Consider the following 17,600-nt stretch of genomic DNA (forward strand, 5'->3'; position numbering starts at 1 on the left):
CTTAAATCCTTTGCTCAATGTAGGGAAGAGTTCCGTGTTCCGTTGGCTGCGAGGCTGCAATATGCCCAGCTGAAGCACTGGGTGTCTGAGGAGGAAGTGTATCAGGAGGCCACACGCGCCTTCACCCCCTTTGAGCGGCTGGTCCGACATCCTGCTGAATCTAAGGGGCTTATTTCCCAGATTTTGCAGCATCCAAAAACGCCGCCCTCCCACCCCTATCAATGCAGATGGCAAGCAGTATCAGACACGGACATTACCCCTGCACAGTGGTGTAGGATTTGGCATGATATCCCCAAATGTACCGTAGGATCCCGCAGCGGGAAAACGCCTATAAGCTCATGAATCAGTGGTACTACATGCCCCAACGTCTCCACAAGATGTTCCCTACAACCTCCCCCTTGTGCTGAAGGTGCCGATCTGCATTCATATTTGGTAGACATGCCCGTCGCTGACTCTATTCTGGAAAAAAGGTCCTTAGCCACATCATGAGGGTGCTGGGGTTCCCTTTGCCTGAAGTCACGAGCACAATCCTACTAGGTATTAAACCTGCTGGCCTGAAGGCACTCACCAGGAGCGATTGGACCTTGGCGCTCCAAATGTTAGGAGTGGCCAAGCAGCTTATGGCCCTGTATTGGAAGAAAAACGAAGCTCCTCCAATCGCAGCCTGGTTTGTGCGTTTATGGCATGTTGTCACGATGGAGCTTTTTACAGCACGGCTGCAGGCGTGCGACATCCGCTTTAAGGCGGTTTGGCAACCTTTAATTAAATATCTCTGTACTGTTGAACATGCGCGCCACGTGCCCACCAAACTCAGGACGCTGCGCCTATTTGAGGATGCTGTTATCCCCCCTGACCCGAGCAGATTGCTTCCATTGCTGCCCCCCTGCAATGTGACCCTATCGCCAACGACAATGGGTCAGACTTATCGCCCCTCTTCCCCCTCCCCACGTCACTCCTACTCTCGCTTTCCTGTCCCTCCTTTTCTCTTTTTGCTCATTTCTCTTCGTCTATCCTTTCCTCTTCTATCTCTACCATTCTTTGGGCTCCTGGGCCCCGTTGGGCTGATTGTTGAGTCTGGGCTAGTTGCCTGTTTGTTACGAAGGTGGGCCTTAAGGGACTTGCCTCCCCACAGGACCAGATGATGTTACATTCTGCAATATGGAACGCGGCCGGCCCCTCGTGGGTTGTAGGCGCAACGCTGTGTACAATCTACCTTTCTGCATAGATTCCTAGCGAAGTTATTGCACTGTCCAATCACGCGGCCGGCCCTGGATAGGGTTGTAGGCTTACCGCTGTGTATCTAATACTCCTGTGGTGTGCGTTTGACAGAAAATAAAAAAAAGATTTTAAACAAAAAAATATACAAATGCAGCATATTTGTCGTTTTTGGGGGGCCTGTGAAGCAAATGGAATGGTAACTGACTTGCACGCATGTTGTACTAACAATGAGGCACAGAATCTTGAATTCCTGGTATTTACAAATTGCACATCAAAAATAGCTAACAATTGGACATGAATTTGTTCATCTCTGGAGGTGAGCTCCATGGGATCCAGCGGCTGTAATTTTTTTTACACACTTGCCCTCAATGCCCCCTGCCCCTCACCCACATAGCAATACGGTAGTCTGGTTTCCCTGAAAACTAGTGAGGAGTCGTCTTGACAAACTAAAAATGGTAGATTCGACTCAAGGCGTAGCTAGGTGGCACCATTCAGGCGAAACTTAAAACGGGAAGCAAACCTCATGCAGAATTTGTAAAAGGTAAATAAACTTAGATCTTTTAAACCTACACAAGAGGACACACGCTCCACGTCTTGCACATTGGCACATAAAGAAATGCATGGTAAAAATTATAGTGTTTATTGATTTAAAAATCGTAATATAGAAACTAACATTTCAGCATCATTAAAAGTTTAAATAATTTACCAACATACAGAGAGAGAAAGAACAGTATGAATTTTTTTAACAATTAGGCTTACCTTTTGCTTTCATGGAAACATACTCATTAAGAATTGTCGTCAAGTTTTTTCCAAATAATGACTGAAAAATATAACAGATAAAGTTATCACATTTAAACAGTTGTAAGTTTTGTTACAAATCGCACAATTAAAACCACAAAAAAGTAGAAGTGTATAATCATACAAGGATAAGTCTCTGAATCAACAATAAGGAGACAACTAAATAAATAAGCATTGACAAAGGGAATATGTATCACCTATGCAACTTTAATTGGCTTTGCCAGTGTTGTTTTAGCCATACTGTACAGCAGCGCTGGCTTCAGTACAGCATGGCTGTAATTTAAAGGAAAAAAAAGTGCTACGACACAGTCAAAGCTGGCTGTGTTATGGAACTTTTTATCTTTACTTTCAGACATGTTGCAAAATGGCTAAGAAACATTGCAAAGCCAACAGATCTCCCATAGGTACGATCTATTGGCATTGCCAATGTTTGTTATGTATTGGTACCCCTGTTTATGCATATCCCATTTTGACAGGCAAGAGTCTTTCTGACACGTATATGTCTTATTCTAGCTGCTACACATTGGCACATCCCTCGAGGGTGAGAGAGTGCATATGCATCATTGTCTCTAAATTGCAGTATGTGTTGCCACAATATTTGCAAACGTCGACGTTGACTTTTTTTTACGCAATTCTTGTTCGCTGTAGTAGGAACACGAGAACAGCAAGACACAGATGTCCTGACTCTGGAAGTTAGAGACACTGGCATGTGGTAGCGATGCAGTAAGGCACCGACACTGAGGAAGGCAGAATGAGGACACGGGTTGAAGGACAAGCACAGCGAGAAAGGAAGCTCCATTCTTCTAAGCAGAGTCCACGCTTCGGGAAACGCCACAATCCAGCAGAAGGGCACACTCCATACATAACAGCACTTCCAGTATGAGTGGTGGAAGGAGAACACTTCAAATCCCAAGTTCCAATACTTAACCTGTCGCTTGCCCACATGACGAGGGAGAACCTAGTACTATCTTGTGCAGTGAAGGCAGAGTTGACGAGCGCAGTCTGTGGTTCATAACATATATTCTGTTAGGCTTGGAAAGAGAAGAAGCTGAAGGCTTTTGGAGAGAATGTGGTGTAACAGCAGAGCTGCCACTTAGGAACTGGGTTTGAGTCTCAGAATCAGCTCAACATCCTGTGAATCTGAGCAAATCACTTAATGCCTACAAAAAAAAAAGAGAGAATGTGTCTTTGTGTAATGTAACTGGTGCGTATGTAAAGCTAACTCCCTTGTCCTTATCCCTCCCAAACTTAAATGCAAAAAGACCCAATCTCGTGCATTCTCTGGTAATGCCCCCACTATCTGGAATGCACTTCCCAAAGACCTTCGCTGCAACCCCTCCTACCCTCTCTTCAAAAGGAGACTCAAAGCTCTTCTCCTCAATAAATACTGGGGCACTTAATTTTTATCGATCCTGAACTTGCTCATCACCCTTCTATCACTCTCTCTCTATCACCCTACTTTCTCCCCCCTCCATCTAACCCTCCCCCCACCTCACCCATTTCCTTAGCACTACTTTCAAATCCCCCTGTACTGCCTCTACTATGCTTTACTAATGCCTGTCGCGATCTTACCGCCTTGTACTTGTTATTTTATTTTCTTAATTTCTCCTGCTCATTTCCAATTGTTTATTTTTTACTTAATATGTAATTGATTTGTTCTTATTCTCACTATGTAAAGCGCTCTGATACTCTTGGGTCCAGAAGCGCTATATAAAACTGTTTAAATAAATAAATAAAATAAATAAATAAATAAATAAATAAATAAATAAATAAATAAATAAACCTTTCGGATCGAGTTTGCGCTATATAAACCAGTGGGGGCAAAGCAAGGAAACGGGGCGCACACTCTTGGTGGTGGTTTACGTAGGAAGTAACAGAGGTGGGGCACCTCAGTCCCCTGAGGCAGAATTGGAGCTATACATTTGATCTTGCGTGCCTATTTCCTGTTACCCTGACGGCTCAGTCATTTGCCCTCTATGATTCCTCATGCCACATGTCGCGATTCTACAAATACCTACAGCTATGCCACACTCTCACCTCGCATAGGCACTTTGCTTCCAGAATTTAGTCTGCTGGAGGCCCAAATCATGATGGGTAATCTGGGGAAGCGTGGGGTATCGAGGATTTATTACTCACTGACCTACAACAGCCCAATCACACTTGACTCTCTTAGACACCGATGGGAGGTATGATTGGGCCCTCTGGAGGACGTGGACTTGCGAGAAGCCGTGATGGCTACTAAAACCATTACTATTTCAGCTAGGCTCTGTATGGTCCAACTGTACTATCTTCATTTTGCATATCTCACCCCGTCACCTCAACCGGGCAGGACTGCTGGCCACCCCATCTGGCGAGCGCTGTGGCTCAAAACCGGCAGACTTCTACCACATGGTGTGGGCATGTCCTCTTCTCACCCTGTATTGGGAAACACTGGTATCTGAGCGGACTGATATCCTGGGCTGGAAGGTGCCACATAGTCCCCTGAACCTGCTCTTGGGAGTTATGGACATCTAAGTTGTGTCCCGGGCGGACAAGCTCTTCCTGTTTACTGCCATCATGGTGGCCAAGCGAGACATTGCCGCTGCATGGAAATTTCCCACCCTACCTAGTGTAGTCAAATAGCGCAAAGGTGTAGACTGGTGGGCGGAACAAGAAAGGCCACTGTACGAAGCCAGGAGATGTCCAACCAAGCATTGTCAGGTGGGGGATAAATGGTTGGGCCAGGTTATGTAGTGAGACTTTTTCATTGTGTGCGATATTTTGGACAGACGCAAGACACAGTGTGTATAGCACACAATTAAGCGCGACTGCAAATCAATGTAACATGCTTGGAATTAAATGACAAGGGCTGTATTCTTCCTGTCTTTGAAACTCAATAAAATTGGTTATCAAAAGAGATTGCTCATGCCACATGGTCATTCATTTCAGTGAACGCGGCACTCCCATCCACCCCGCTTTCTGAGGCCTTTGCTTCCAGCCAGCAATTTAGAAAAACTTGCCTGGTGCATAGGAGCCTCTACGGCAGGAAGAGAGGACCTCTCCCCGAGCAAACATGCTTAAACATAGTTTGTGAGTGTAGAGTGCTTTTACAGATGAACAGTGCCACCAACTGAAATAAAACTTATTAAAAAACACATGCTCATTGGGCCCTCAGCAAAGACGTAGCAAGGTGGCCTTTGCAACGTCCAGGCAACGAAAATGGGTCCCCTGCCATTACCTGGACAGTAAAATCCAACCTCTAGTGGGATGCAGAGGACCCATAAACTGCTGCACCCGATGCCCCTGCACCTACTGCTCTACTGACAAAGCTTTCATTAGCTTTAAGATACTCTGATGGAGTATTAGGAGCCCTTCAACAAGGGCGATCGTAAGGCAGGATTTCTACCCCACTCTGCGTCCATGCTTTTAGAGAGATTGAGATAGTTTTCAGACAGGAACATGACATCTCAGCAAGTGTTCCCTGCTAGAGTCCACTGCTGGCTGCTGCTATTGTCACCAATGAGCTGCTCCGCATGCACTCCCCTACAATGATTTTGCTAGTGAAGTGGCGGCAGGGCACTTGGCCTAAGGTGTAGGGGCGGCGTTCAAGAGAAAGGATGTGGCATAACGGTCAGAGCTAACGACTTCGGACCTGGGAAACCAGATTCGAGTCTCAGTTTCGGCTCAACAACTTGTGATTCTGGGCAAGTCACTTAATCTACCCGTGCCTACCAAAAACAAATGTGTTCTTGTGTAATGTAACTGGTGCTCATGTAAAGCACTCTGATACCTTTGAGTCAAGTTCGCGCTATATAAAACTGCAAAAAAGAAGAAAAAAGTTCCCGCCCACACAGCAACACCCTACAGTACTGGAAGGCTCGCCAGTACGTACATATCAGTGTTTCATGTGGTTGCCATGGAAATTTGTTTTCATTCTTGGAGACATTAAATATGTCAAAGCTACAGGTTAAGACTGCCTAACTGCAAATAATCGCCAATCTATCTTCAGACACCGTAACACCCCTACTCCATGGGGAGAACAATCTGCATTCCGTCCATAAATGCTATCACTTTGAAGTCAGTCTCTGTCTTTAAATGCACAGTAAATGTGATGAGAACAAGATTTACAGGCCTGTTTACAGACCAGGAGTTCTCGGAAGGATATTGGTAAATAAGGTTTTAGCAAGGGAGATATGAAGTGATGCTGGAGAGCCTAAGCCTAGTTACAACAAGGGGTGGTGATGGACAGAGTCTCTGAATTAAGCAGAGTACTCTCACCCAGTCAAAAGATCAGGGCTAGATCCAACACCGTTTTTTAGCTCATTGCACCATCCCAGTTTCAGAACCTGGCTGTATGCAAATTAGTCTGTCCCTGGCCCAGTGCATCATGGGAACAGGGCAGACCAGACTACAAAAGCCAATTCTTACACTGGGAAGGAAACAAGCTTCCGGGGACCGGTTTCTGCCATTTCAGGCGTCTTCGGCCCGGCTTGCTTGAATCCTGATGGTGCAATGAGCAAGGGACTCACATCTGAGTATACCCTTCCACGCTTAGGGTGGACAAAATTAGTTACAACAAGGGGTGGTGATGGACAGAGTCTCTGAATTAAGCAGAGTACTCTCACCCAGTCAAAAGATCAGGGCTAGATCCAACACCGTTTTTTAGCTCATTGCACCATCCCAGTTTCAGAACCTGGCTGTATGCAAATTAGTCTGTCCCTGGCCCAGTGCATCATGGGAACAGGGCAGACCAGACTACAAAAGCCAATTCTTACACTGGGAAGGAAACAAGCTTCCGGGGACCGGTTTCTGCCATTTCAGGCGTCTTCGGCCCGGCTTGCTTGAATCCTGATGGTGCAATGAGCAAGGGACTCACATCTGAGTATACCCTTCCACGCTTAGGGTGGACAAAATTAGTTACAACAAGGGGTGGTGATGGACAGAGTCTCTGAATTAAGCAAGTACTCTCACCCAGTCAAAAGATCAGGGCTAGATCCAACACCGTTTTTTAGCTCATTGCACCATCCCAGTTTCAGAACCTGGCTGTATGCAAATTAGTCTGTCCCTGGCCCAGTGCATCATGGGAACAGGGCAGACCAGACTACAAAAGCCAATTCTTACACTGGGAAGGAAACAAGCTTCCAGGGACCGGTTTCTGCCATTTCAGGCGTCTTCGGCCCGGCTTGCTTGAATCCTGATGGTGCAATGAGCAAGGGACTCACATCTGAGTATACCCTTCCACGCTTAGGGTGGACAAAATTAGTTACAACAAGGGGTGGTGATGGACAGAGTCTCTGAATTAAGCAGAGTACTCTCACCCAGTCAAAAGATCAGGGCTAGATCCAACACCGTTTTTTAGCTCATTGCACCATCCCAGTTTCAGAACCTGGCTGTATGCAAATTAGTCTGTCCCTGGCCCAGTGCATCATGGGAACAGGGCAGACCAGACTACAAAAGCCAATTCTTACACTGGGAAGGAAACAAGCTTCCGGGGACCGGTTTCTGCCATTTCAGGCGTCTTCGGCCCGGCTTGCTTGAATCCTGATGGTGCAATGAGCCAGCAAAGGAAAAAGCAAAAGAATGTGAGTTACAAAACCAATTGCAAGCAACATTAATAATGCATTCCTAGGTCAACTTCTGAAACTCCCCAAGATGTCTTTTCCATACCATACAACTGCGCTGTCTGGTAAGCTGTAACATAAAAATCCTCATAAAATTAGCTCATGCTAATGAGTATTAAATCCTTGACTCTGCCAAGGACCTGCATGTGTGTGTGTATGTGCACACACACACACACACAAAACTGTACCACGATTGGCAACCTGTAAGTCCTTAGTAAATGGTATCCTTGTACCTAGGGCATTGGGACTGAGGAGGGTCCGCAAAGGACACCCAACAAGGCCATGCAACCATACAGAGTACATGGGCTGGAAACTCGAATTCCCCAGCACCATGATGGCTTTACTGAACCCAGGAGTGTTTGGTAATAGATAGAGGTGGGCGGAATTTGCGTAGTCGCGCTCCGCAAAACTGTAAAAAATCTCTGCGAGCACGCAAAGGTTCCGCAAACACATGGAATTGCTTGTTCTGCCCGTTCGTGATGCTTTTTTCCTGTTTGCGTACGCTGTTTGCATGCTCAGGGAGAAATATCGCGAACACGCAAAAAATTCTGCGAAGCCGTGGATCACAGAATTTTAGGCAATTCCGCGTTCTTTGTGGAACGCGAAATTACCCAAATTCCGCAAGCGGAACGGAATTTACCACCCAGGCCTAGTAATTAACAACTTCTCACAAACCCACATTGATGCCAATGTGGAATTTATTGAAACATGTGCCTACAGGGCACCTCAGTGGTGACCCCTGAATACCTACAAACCCTGGTGTGGTCTCTGGCTGGCTTTAGGCAGCCTGCCACCATCAGACATGTTTCTGGATCCCTGGGTTGAGATTCCCTGCTGTCTGAGGCCAGAGACCAAGCACATCCTGGGCGAAGGGGTCACACCTCCACCCAAAGGATAAGCAGAGTGCTCAAGAGGGAACCTTTAAAAGGCCTTGCAGGAGAGCTGGCTGGAAAACAGTGAGAAAAGAAGGTATGCTCCCTTTTGCCAACTCCACTCCTCATATGCTGGAGGTGAAGTGAAGCACATTTTCAGTGCCCACCCTCCTGAAGATGGTAGGACTTATCCAATCAGGGCTAGGGCTATAACCCCCCCCCCTCCAGGAGGGTGGAATAATAGAGTGTAGACACCCCAGGTAAGGAACCCATTGGTCCCTACTTGTCACTTCCCTGTAACTCCCCTAAATCTAGTATTTAGAAGGCACCTCACGACCCGAAAATCAGATTCCTGACTACCTATGAAGCCCTGAAGCCAAAGAGCCGCAGAAGCAAGACAAAAGAAGGACCAGTGACGGGATCTGCACGAGCCCAGCCGGCCTGTCTTCTGCCTTTTGCCCTTGTTACAAAAGTCACTCAACCTGCAGGCCCAGAAACCTCCAAAACCCTGGGAGGACTGCTTCCCTTCAACAAAGACTCTAAATCACCCATGGACAGAATGCCTGTCCAGAAGAAACAGACTTTAAAGAAAAATAACTTTGCTCTGAGGAACCGCAAAATGGCCTCCAACCCACCTCTGCAGCCGACGACCATGGCCCGAGTCCAAGTGGTCCACCGGTCCTGCGAACGTTCCCCAGTGCTTCTGAGCCAGAGTCCACCATGGGCTGACCCCTACCGGAATCTACCTCAATGCCTGCAGTTTGAATCTGAAGACTCCCCCTGACCGCAACCTGCCCGGTAAGCTGTTCCCGACACCAAAATACACCCCTGCACCCAAAGCCCCTGGGCCTTGGGGAGCTTGACCAACGGTGTCCCTACATCCCCTAGCATCAGAACTTACCTGGGCAGCAGTGGATTTTCTTCATCCTGCCTGCTGGCCAGCGCCTGCAACCTCTTCTAAATCGATCTCTCCCATTGATTTACATTTGGTGCCCGACGCTTTGTTGGCACTCTGCACCCGGCAGCAACTGTTCCTCTGAGGATGTAAGTTTGGTGCTGCTTTGAGGCCCCCCCTTGGGATTACCTTAACCCCAGGAGATCGACTCCCAACACCATTTAATTCACATGTGAGCAGCACATCTTCGATCATGCCCACTTAGTTGGTTAACATTGGGAGCTTGGCCCAGAGTTTGACCTCTGCACCCGGCCGCCCGTGTGATGCCGAAGGTGCAGTCTTGGTGCTAACCTGAACCCTGCCTCTTAACCACAGACCCTGAAGACTGGATTTGTAAGTTGTGTACTTACCTGCAAAACTTCATTCTTGTTTTCCTCTCATAGATTAAAATTGCAAAACTGAAAAATTGCACTGTATTTTTTTTTAAGAGAAAAGTATTTTTCGGGAAAAACATACTTACCTTTTAACGTACACTTTTTTTGTTGTGTGTCATTTATTGATCACTGTGTGCAGAACAAATGTCTTACACTCCTCTGTATTAGGCCTAGGGCTTCTCGACCACACTACCAAAAATAGAGCACTTTGGGTTTACATTGAGCCCTGTACACTTCTGGGGGAATATCTGGACTCTTTACACATTATAACCACTTCGTGGTATATCACATAAAGTGTCAGTTTCCTACACACACACATAAACATATATACATGTGTATATTTACATACATACACACACATATATACACACACACACACACACACACACACACACATACACACACACACACACACACGTACTTCATGATCAAGAGTCAAAAATGGCAATGGGAGAGTGCCTCCAACGCTTGAGCAATGTATAAGCAAACACTGGAATAAATATCTGACACTTGATTGCGCCGGCATTGGGACAGTAAAGAGATGAAAGAAAAACGAATGAACTGGGGAGTGTGGTGTGGAATAAGATGGTAGATTAATCTCCTCAATAAAGCTGCACTGTGCATTACCATACTTAATCAGCAATAAACTGGATTCTACTGCCCATGATACTGGCTGAGGAGGAGCTTTTGAGCAAGAGGGTTGCATCTGTGAACGTGAACAGAGGCAACAGCTGGAGGGGTAGAATGCACCATCAATCAGGAAAGGGACAAGGAGAATTTAGAGGCAGCCCTCTACTTGCTCACAGACAACTGGATTTTCCTTATTCGCCAACTTGACGTTGATGAACGCGAACGAGGAAAAAACTCTGTTACGCGGAGCGGAGTTTTTCGGAACTCCGCGTAACACAGAGTGTGGAAAACTCAGCAAACTCCATGACCGGAGCAGAGTTCACCGCCCAAACTTACTTGTAAGGTGCTACTGAATTCAAAATATACAACAGCAGTGATTTGATGGGATCACTACTATACAAGGAGGTCGAAGGGTGATGCCTAGAGGTTAATACACCTTAAGTGAATTTGAGCAATACTAAGTGAGCATCCATACACAAAATTCACAGAATGACCCACTGAATTCCAAGTATAGAAATATTAAAAGCCAATCCAAACCAATAACGGCTAGCCAAAGTATAGAAGTGAGACATGAAAATGCCACTGCTATCTCTTTACAAATTTGAGCAAACAAATAACCAGGATGCTTTAGGCTTCTTTAAAAGAAAAACAATAATTTAGTGGTCATATTGCTTTATCATAAAAGCACCAACCCTAGGTACATCCAGTGCCAGGACTGCAACTGCTGAAAAGAACTGTAGCAGACAACAAAATTGACATTAACTGCTCACATTGTAGGAAACCGGACAGAGAAAGTGTGCATTCTTAAAAGGAGGCACAGAATTCAATAAAATCGTTCAAAATCATCAGCATTCATTTGATACATGTCATAATTAACAAATTCCTTACCAGTAAACAACCAGGCACAAACCCCTCGTCTGTATAGTGCTCTGCATATTCCTTTAGGTCTGGGCTTTCGGCTATAAAAGCACTGCATGTAGAAGCAAGCTTTTCCTGTTGCAAATATCCTGAATGTCAAATAAATAAGGTAAAATGTTTATTTTCATTGACAATTCTATTACATAATAAAGAACATTTTCTATGCTTAAGTTCACTTGTCACTTCTATAAAATATCACCCTCTGGAGACATCAACCCCGAATTTGTAAGTTGATACCTTCTTGCAGACTTCTGATGTTAAAATGGACTATGAATAGGCGCTTAGGTGAAGCGGAATGCAGAAATGTTTCCAGACGGTTTACTCTCCTGCATATATTGTGAGAGATAGTAGACATGTATACAAGACCTTAACGTAACAGCAGCTGGGGGCTACCATTATTGAAAAGATTTGTTCCATCCTAACTTCACAAGATTGGTTCACATATAGATTATCTCCATTCCTTTATCACCTGGTTGAGTGGAGTTTTCCTCCTCCGATTGGTCACTTCATCCCACAAGAAATATTTAAGTTTGAACTAGCTGATCGCGTTACCCTTTCCAATCCCTCTCCCTACATATCAGATTACAGTTACCGGATCTGAATATTCCATACTTTGTAATTGTAAAGGCATTTCTGATGAAGGCGTTTGGGTCGCCGAAACGCCCGTAGACACGACACAATTCCATGAAGATCCATCTGCGATCAAAGCCACTTCATTGTCTCTCAAATTGGATATATGTATCACTAAACAATTTTCTTTGTTTTTAATTATCTATAATCTATTTTTGATAAACATTCAAATACTCATTGTTGACACTTAGGACTTGATTTGAAGGTTATCAATTCCTAAGCATTACTCTTACATCAATTTATATGTTGAAATTATGTACATGAAATCAGGATTTGGTTATTGTTTTGCATTGAAAGACATTTAGATTGTTAAGTATGCTGTTTTTAAATTCGCCATGTAACAGTACAAGCATTATGCATCCGATTATAGACAATTTGTATGAATAAAAGTTTTTTATAAGTTATATTCATTTGATCACTTAGCCATAATCATTCAGCAATTATGTTACATAATGCAAAGTAGAAAGATGAAGTTCCAAAATACATGCTCTATGTAAAGGCACAAAAAGAAACTGTGCTGTGTGCCACACACTCTACAAATGGTACACGATCTCCTCATTTTAACACAGTGCTGGGACGTGTGGGAGCAAGAAGCTACTTATTTATATATGACGTTTTGTATAGTGCGAACATGACCTTAGTGGGTATCAGAGCGCTTTACATGAAGAGAGGTAGGGTATTAGTTGGACTCGTAAAATAGACATGTTTGAATGACAAACATAGCAATGAAAATAAATGGAGTAATAAGCTTGATCTCAAAAAATAGTCAGCAATAAGATGGTCAAGCATCAAAGAGTAGTTGATATGGTTACATTTAAATAGGCATAGAGATGTTGTCTTAGGGTAAAAACGTAGTCAGCAGAAAAGATTTTGCTTCTTTTTTGAAGGATGCGGTAGTTGAGATTAGACGAACATCCTGTGGTAGAGAATTCCATATCTTAGGTGCAACAACCGAGAAAGCTTTGGAGCCCATTTTCTTTTTATGGTTTCGTTGGGGTTTCATAAGCAGGGTGTACGCACTTCGCGAAGGTCTGCAACCTAATTTTTCTAGCTTTTTGGCCAGATATCAGGGGATATTGAAATGTAGCACTTTACGAGTCATGCAATTTTTAATTCAATTCTTGCTTCATACGATAGCCAGTTTAGGGATTTTAGAGCAGGGGAGAGGTCTGTATTTCTTATTGTTCCGAAGACAAATACTTGACACAAAGCTTTGACAAAAAAAACGAAAAATTAGTCTTTCATATATGGACTCCTCTTGAGCACACCCAAAATCAAAAGCAGCAGCTTAAAATATCTAATAATATCAAAAACGTAATTCCAAAGCTTCTGCATTTGTGTAAATCCATATAAACAAACATTCATATATACTAAAATTGTTAATCATTGAACTGTTTTCAATTGGGGTACCAGGAAGGGATGGCTTCATTTCTCCAGTACAGTGTGGCCTCTATTAGTGCTCCTGGCAAAGTTGATAAGAAGGGATGCCCTAGTAAGGAGGATAACTGTGGCCTATTTGGGGAGGAGATATAATTATTCTTTTATTCAGATAATATACGGCAACGGATTGTTTAACAAGTTAATCAATTTGGGCGATTTTCAGGGCTTAAAATTAACTTGAGTAAAGTAATCGATGTAAGATTCCATTTTCAAGAATCCTTTGAGGCAGGTGATTAGAGAAAGGGAGAAACATGTGAAAATAAATCTTAATTAACTCCGATACATTTGACAAGCTTCTAACATTCATGGAGTTTAGAATCGGACATTGGTATCAAAACCGTCATGCTTTCAACCCAGCATCGATGAGCACACAGATGGCAACGTGTCACTTTCCAAAAGTAAAAAGTTCAAAAAACACACTAGACACCAACACTACAATCTCATGGAAACAAAACTCCAGGTATTTAGGGGATAGCTAGGGGAAAAAAATTCCCAGCTCCGATGGTCTCCCTGTTTAGTTTTATGAACCATACTTACACTTGCAGCCCAGTGATGGCTGTGTTCAATGCTCCAAGAAGGGAAATATGCCTAGCCCCTACAACACAAGAGGCTATATTGGAGATTCTACCTTATGGTGTAGTGCGTTTATCTAGGGACCTGTATCGATACTCCAATTTCTGACCCTTGTCCGGTTATAAATCACTAATATCCATACAACGGCACAGAAACCAGTTTCATAAATTAGTCATAGCGCATGCTGTCACATTAAGCAAGCACTATTCCTCCAGCCCCCTAGAAAGCACACCGAGTTCTCTAAACAAACCAAGCCTCCAGCAAACCTGGGAAATCCCCGCTGCTATTGTTTTGATTTTGTTCGAGAACTCCTGTAAAGAATGTAAGAACGACCAGTTCTTAATTGACGTCTTATGTCCATCCTTACGTCAAACCCGGCACCTCTCAGGTATAAATATACCGACACTGCCCTAAGTAAAGACACGGTGGTGATGAGCTTGGAGCAGCGACTACTTGCCGGAGAGCCCAGCTGATGCGAGAGCCCACAGACGCTGCCCCTCCCCTTTTGAGGCGCTGAGGAAAAACGCTGCCTTTCCTCTTGCCGATGAATCCAGCCTCCAGCGTTTCCAGCTTGCCCTCGCGGGTAACTGGGATACAGAGTCCTGAGAAAGAGATACCAGCCCTCCTGCCTTCTAAATCCCAGGTACTGAACTGACTAACCCCTTACAGAGAATTCTTGAGTCAGACTCTTGGCAAAACAAACTTAACTTAAACTGCTACTTACTTACTCCCTCCCATGTATTAGGCTTAGGTCAGGTACACCGGGGTAGGCGTAGTTAGAAGCACCAGTTGAGCACAATTAGTCAATGTATATATGTATGTATATCTTTTATCCATTTTAAAGTAACATATGGCTAAGAAACCATATCAATGCTTTTACAGTATTATTTTATAATCCTGCTTTTACTGTATGCATTTTACTTAACCATCAGTATTACAATTGTAGCGATTCATTTCTCTTGTATGAGAAAAGAGACTGATCAATAAATAACACCTTTTATTGAAAACGCCCGTCTCTTCTTTTCTCTACAATCTGGTGAAACTAAGTATGCACGTATTGACTGAGTAAAATAGCTGTCTTTTGTTTTCACACGACTCTAGAGATATACTCTTGATCAGGGAGAGCAAAGTTGTCATGTTCTATGGTTGTCAGAAACTAAATCCCTTCTTGTCTATCCAGGGAGGTTAAAATCCTCCTCGCCTTTTCGAGAAAGTTCCTAGTGAACTCTGAGCTAGCTGGCACACAAAACTTAAGTCTAATATCGTCAGTAAAAGACCTAGTTAACCTCAGTCCTACGTCTACACTACTGAAGATATTATTCCAATGCGCAGAGCCTATTGGGAATATAGGAACTACACTACATGGCGCCCAACGTTTGGTAAGGCGATAAATCTAACGCAAGGCATTAGAGTAACTCAGTCGTGCTTTTTCACACAGACCCTTTCTCCCATAAATACTCCAAAGACGTCTGGAGTGGGTAAAAGGTTAAAAATCCGCCAAACTTAGTAGGAGAAGACTCCTATGTATGGTTTTTGGTATATTCAACGTTGAAGGATACAGTGTTCCAAAATATTGTGCACCTAATCTTTGTTTCCTTGGAAACCTGATCTGCAACAAAAACCTTTCTGTCAGTAAAAATGTCAGGAACTGAAGAAGAGAGGGAGACAGCTAGAATAGCAGCTCAACTCCTAGCGGATGACACAAGTCTCCTACAACAGGACCCGGATGCAATACTCATCCCGGTCAGCATAAGAAAAACTATAACACTTAAACTTATAGAAAATGGACTAACACCAAGAGGTGGTACAGTCATATTCGTAATTGAGGCACACGAATATCGGCAGACAGAGGTATTCTATTCATGGATAAAATTTCCAGCAGCAAACGCTGTCACAAAAGAGTTCCACTATTATAAAATAGAGGAACCTCTGGATGACTACACTCCTTTCGAGGAGGTGGAAATCCCATTAAAATACAAAGAGCACCTGCTCTGGTTTAAATGTGCCCTAAAACATAATAATCACATCACAAGGCTCGGTCCACTAGGTAGACCAGGAGCAACGTGGCTGGTTCTAGCCAGCTACACACCACATCCAGACATTGAAAAAATGTCAATACCAGAACTTTTAGCACAGCTAAAACAACTGATTAAAATACACAGACAATTAGTCCAATATGTAATGCGGACTTCAACAGTCCAACCAGCTATTAAAATTCCACAGCTGACCCCTCATCAGGGGAACACAAATAAAATCACACCAGAAAACATGCAATCATGTCTAGGTAAAGTACCCGCAAAACGGGAACAAATTCCATTCTGGTTAGCACAAAAAATCACTCAAATATAGGCGGTATTTCCGGATACTACCCCTACTGAGAAACACAGAATTCTGACTATCTGCCTTCCAATGGGGATCGCACCACATGTGGAGGACTGTGACACTTGGGGCACAGTCTTTGCTTCCATTTACACAAAAACACATGGTGTTCCGTCCATGGCGGTAATACCTGATGTGCTAAGACAGATTCAAAATGAATACGGTCCAGAACCTGCTTTAACTCTGGGTATGAAATTACTGAAAGACTACAAGCAGGTCTCAGCTTTATTATTATCTAACATAAAAGGGGAAGCAGCATCTGTGGCGATCCGCCAGAAGTTGAAAGAAACAGATATAGCAGAACAACCATTTGAACTTGCCAGAATCATAGAAAAATCCTATGAAGAACTAGGAAGAGATAGTTTGGGTGGGAAACCAGTGAAACCCCAACTAACTGAAAATCCTGAAAAGGTATTTATTAAAAATAATCTAACAGCTCCAAAAAAGAACTGGGATGGAAATAAACAATCCACTCCCAAAGAAAAAAGATTCCAGTCCAGAGGAAGGTCTCCTCGGCGGAGAGAGAGATCTCCGGACCAAGGACACAAGTCTCCCCAGAGGGAGCCCTCTGAGAAAAAATACAACCTTAGAAATAGGGATAATTTGAAGAAACCTGATAGATATCAAGATATTGATACACGTCCCTCTCGATCTTTTCAGACTTCCTCGCAGAAATTGGAAAGAAGAGGACGGTCAGAACAAAGGGAAGAGCACTTCAAGTCCAAAGACAAGGAACCTGCTCATCAAAGTAAAAAGTTACAATTTCCAAAGAAGAAGGTAGCCAGTATTAAAGTAATCAAACATGCCGAGGATCCTGAGGACACAGCTGAAAAACGGAGAGTGGGCTCAGACAATGCTAGACAGCGCAGCAGAAGTGAGCATAGCTCGCAAGATCCTGATGAATCATCTGGAGACAGTGGACACGAATGAATACATTCATGTGGAAACTGCAGACACCAGAGTTAGCAAACCTCATAAAATATACGAAATAACATTACGTATAGAGGGAGATAAGACTAGGAAAATAAGGGGTCTATTTTGGGATAATCTCTCCAAAGGCTATGACATCCTTTTAGCTGAAAAAGACTGGCCACCAGAGTTTGTCAGGGAGTGCCCTCATGGCGAAGAAATGATTATGCCTGCCTTCTCAAATCACATTCCAATTCATAAAAAATATACACTTGCAAGAAAGTGGGCAGTAGCCCAAGCTCCT

The 17,600-nt window shown here is 43.8% G+C and overlaps 1 protein-coding gene across 2 annotated transcripts in view; it reads right to left on the bottom strand.

Moving 5' to 3' along the window:
• NPAT (nuclear protein, coactivator of histone transcription) overlaps positions 1-17,600 on the bottom strand; it is a 358,220-nt gene that overhangs the window by 317,857 nt on the left and 22,763 nt on the right. For both annotated transcript variants that reach the window (XM_078657048.1, XM_078657050.1), the window contains exons 2-3: positions 11,336-11,454; positions 1,978-2,038 (exon numbers count right to left, since the gene is read on the bottom strand). In XM_078657048.1, coding sequence (XP_078513174.1) covers positions 1,978-2,038; positions 11,336-11,454 — 180 coding nt within the window. The remainder of the gene's footprint in view (positions 1-1,977; positions 2,039-11,335; positions 11,455-17,600) is intronic.

The sequence above is a fragment of the Lissotriton helveticus genome, chromosome 8, assembly GCF_964261635.1.
Source record: "Lissotriton helveticus chromosome 8, aLisHel1.1, whole genome shotgun sequence".
NCBI classification, from domain to species: Eukaryota; Metazoa; Chordata; class Amphibia; order Caudata; family Salamandridae; genus Lissotriton; species Lissotriton helveticus.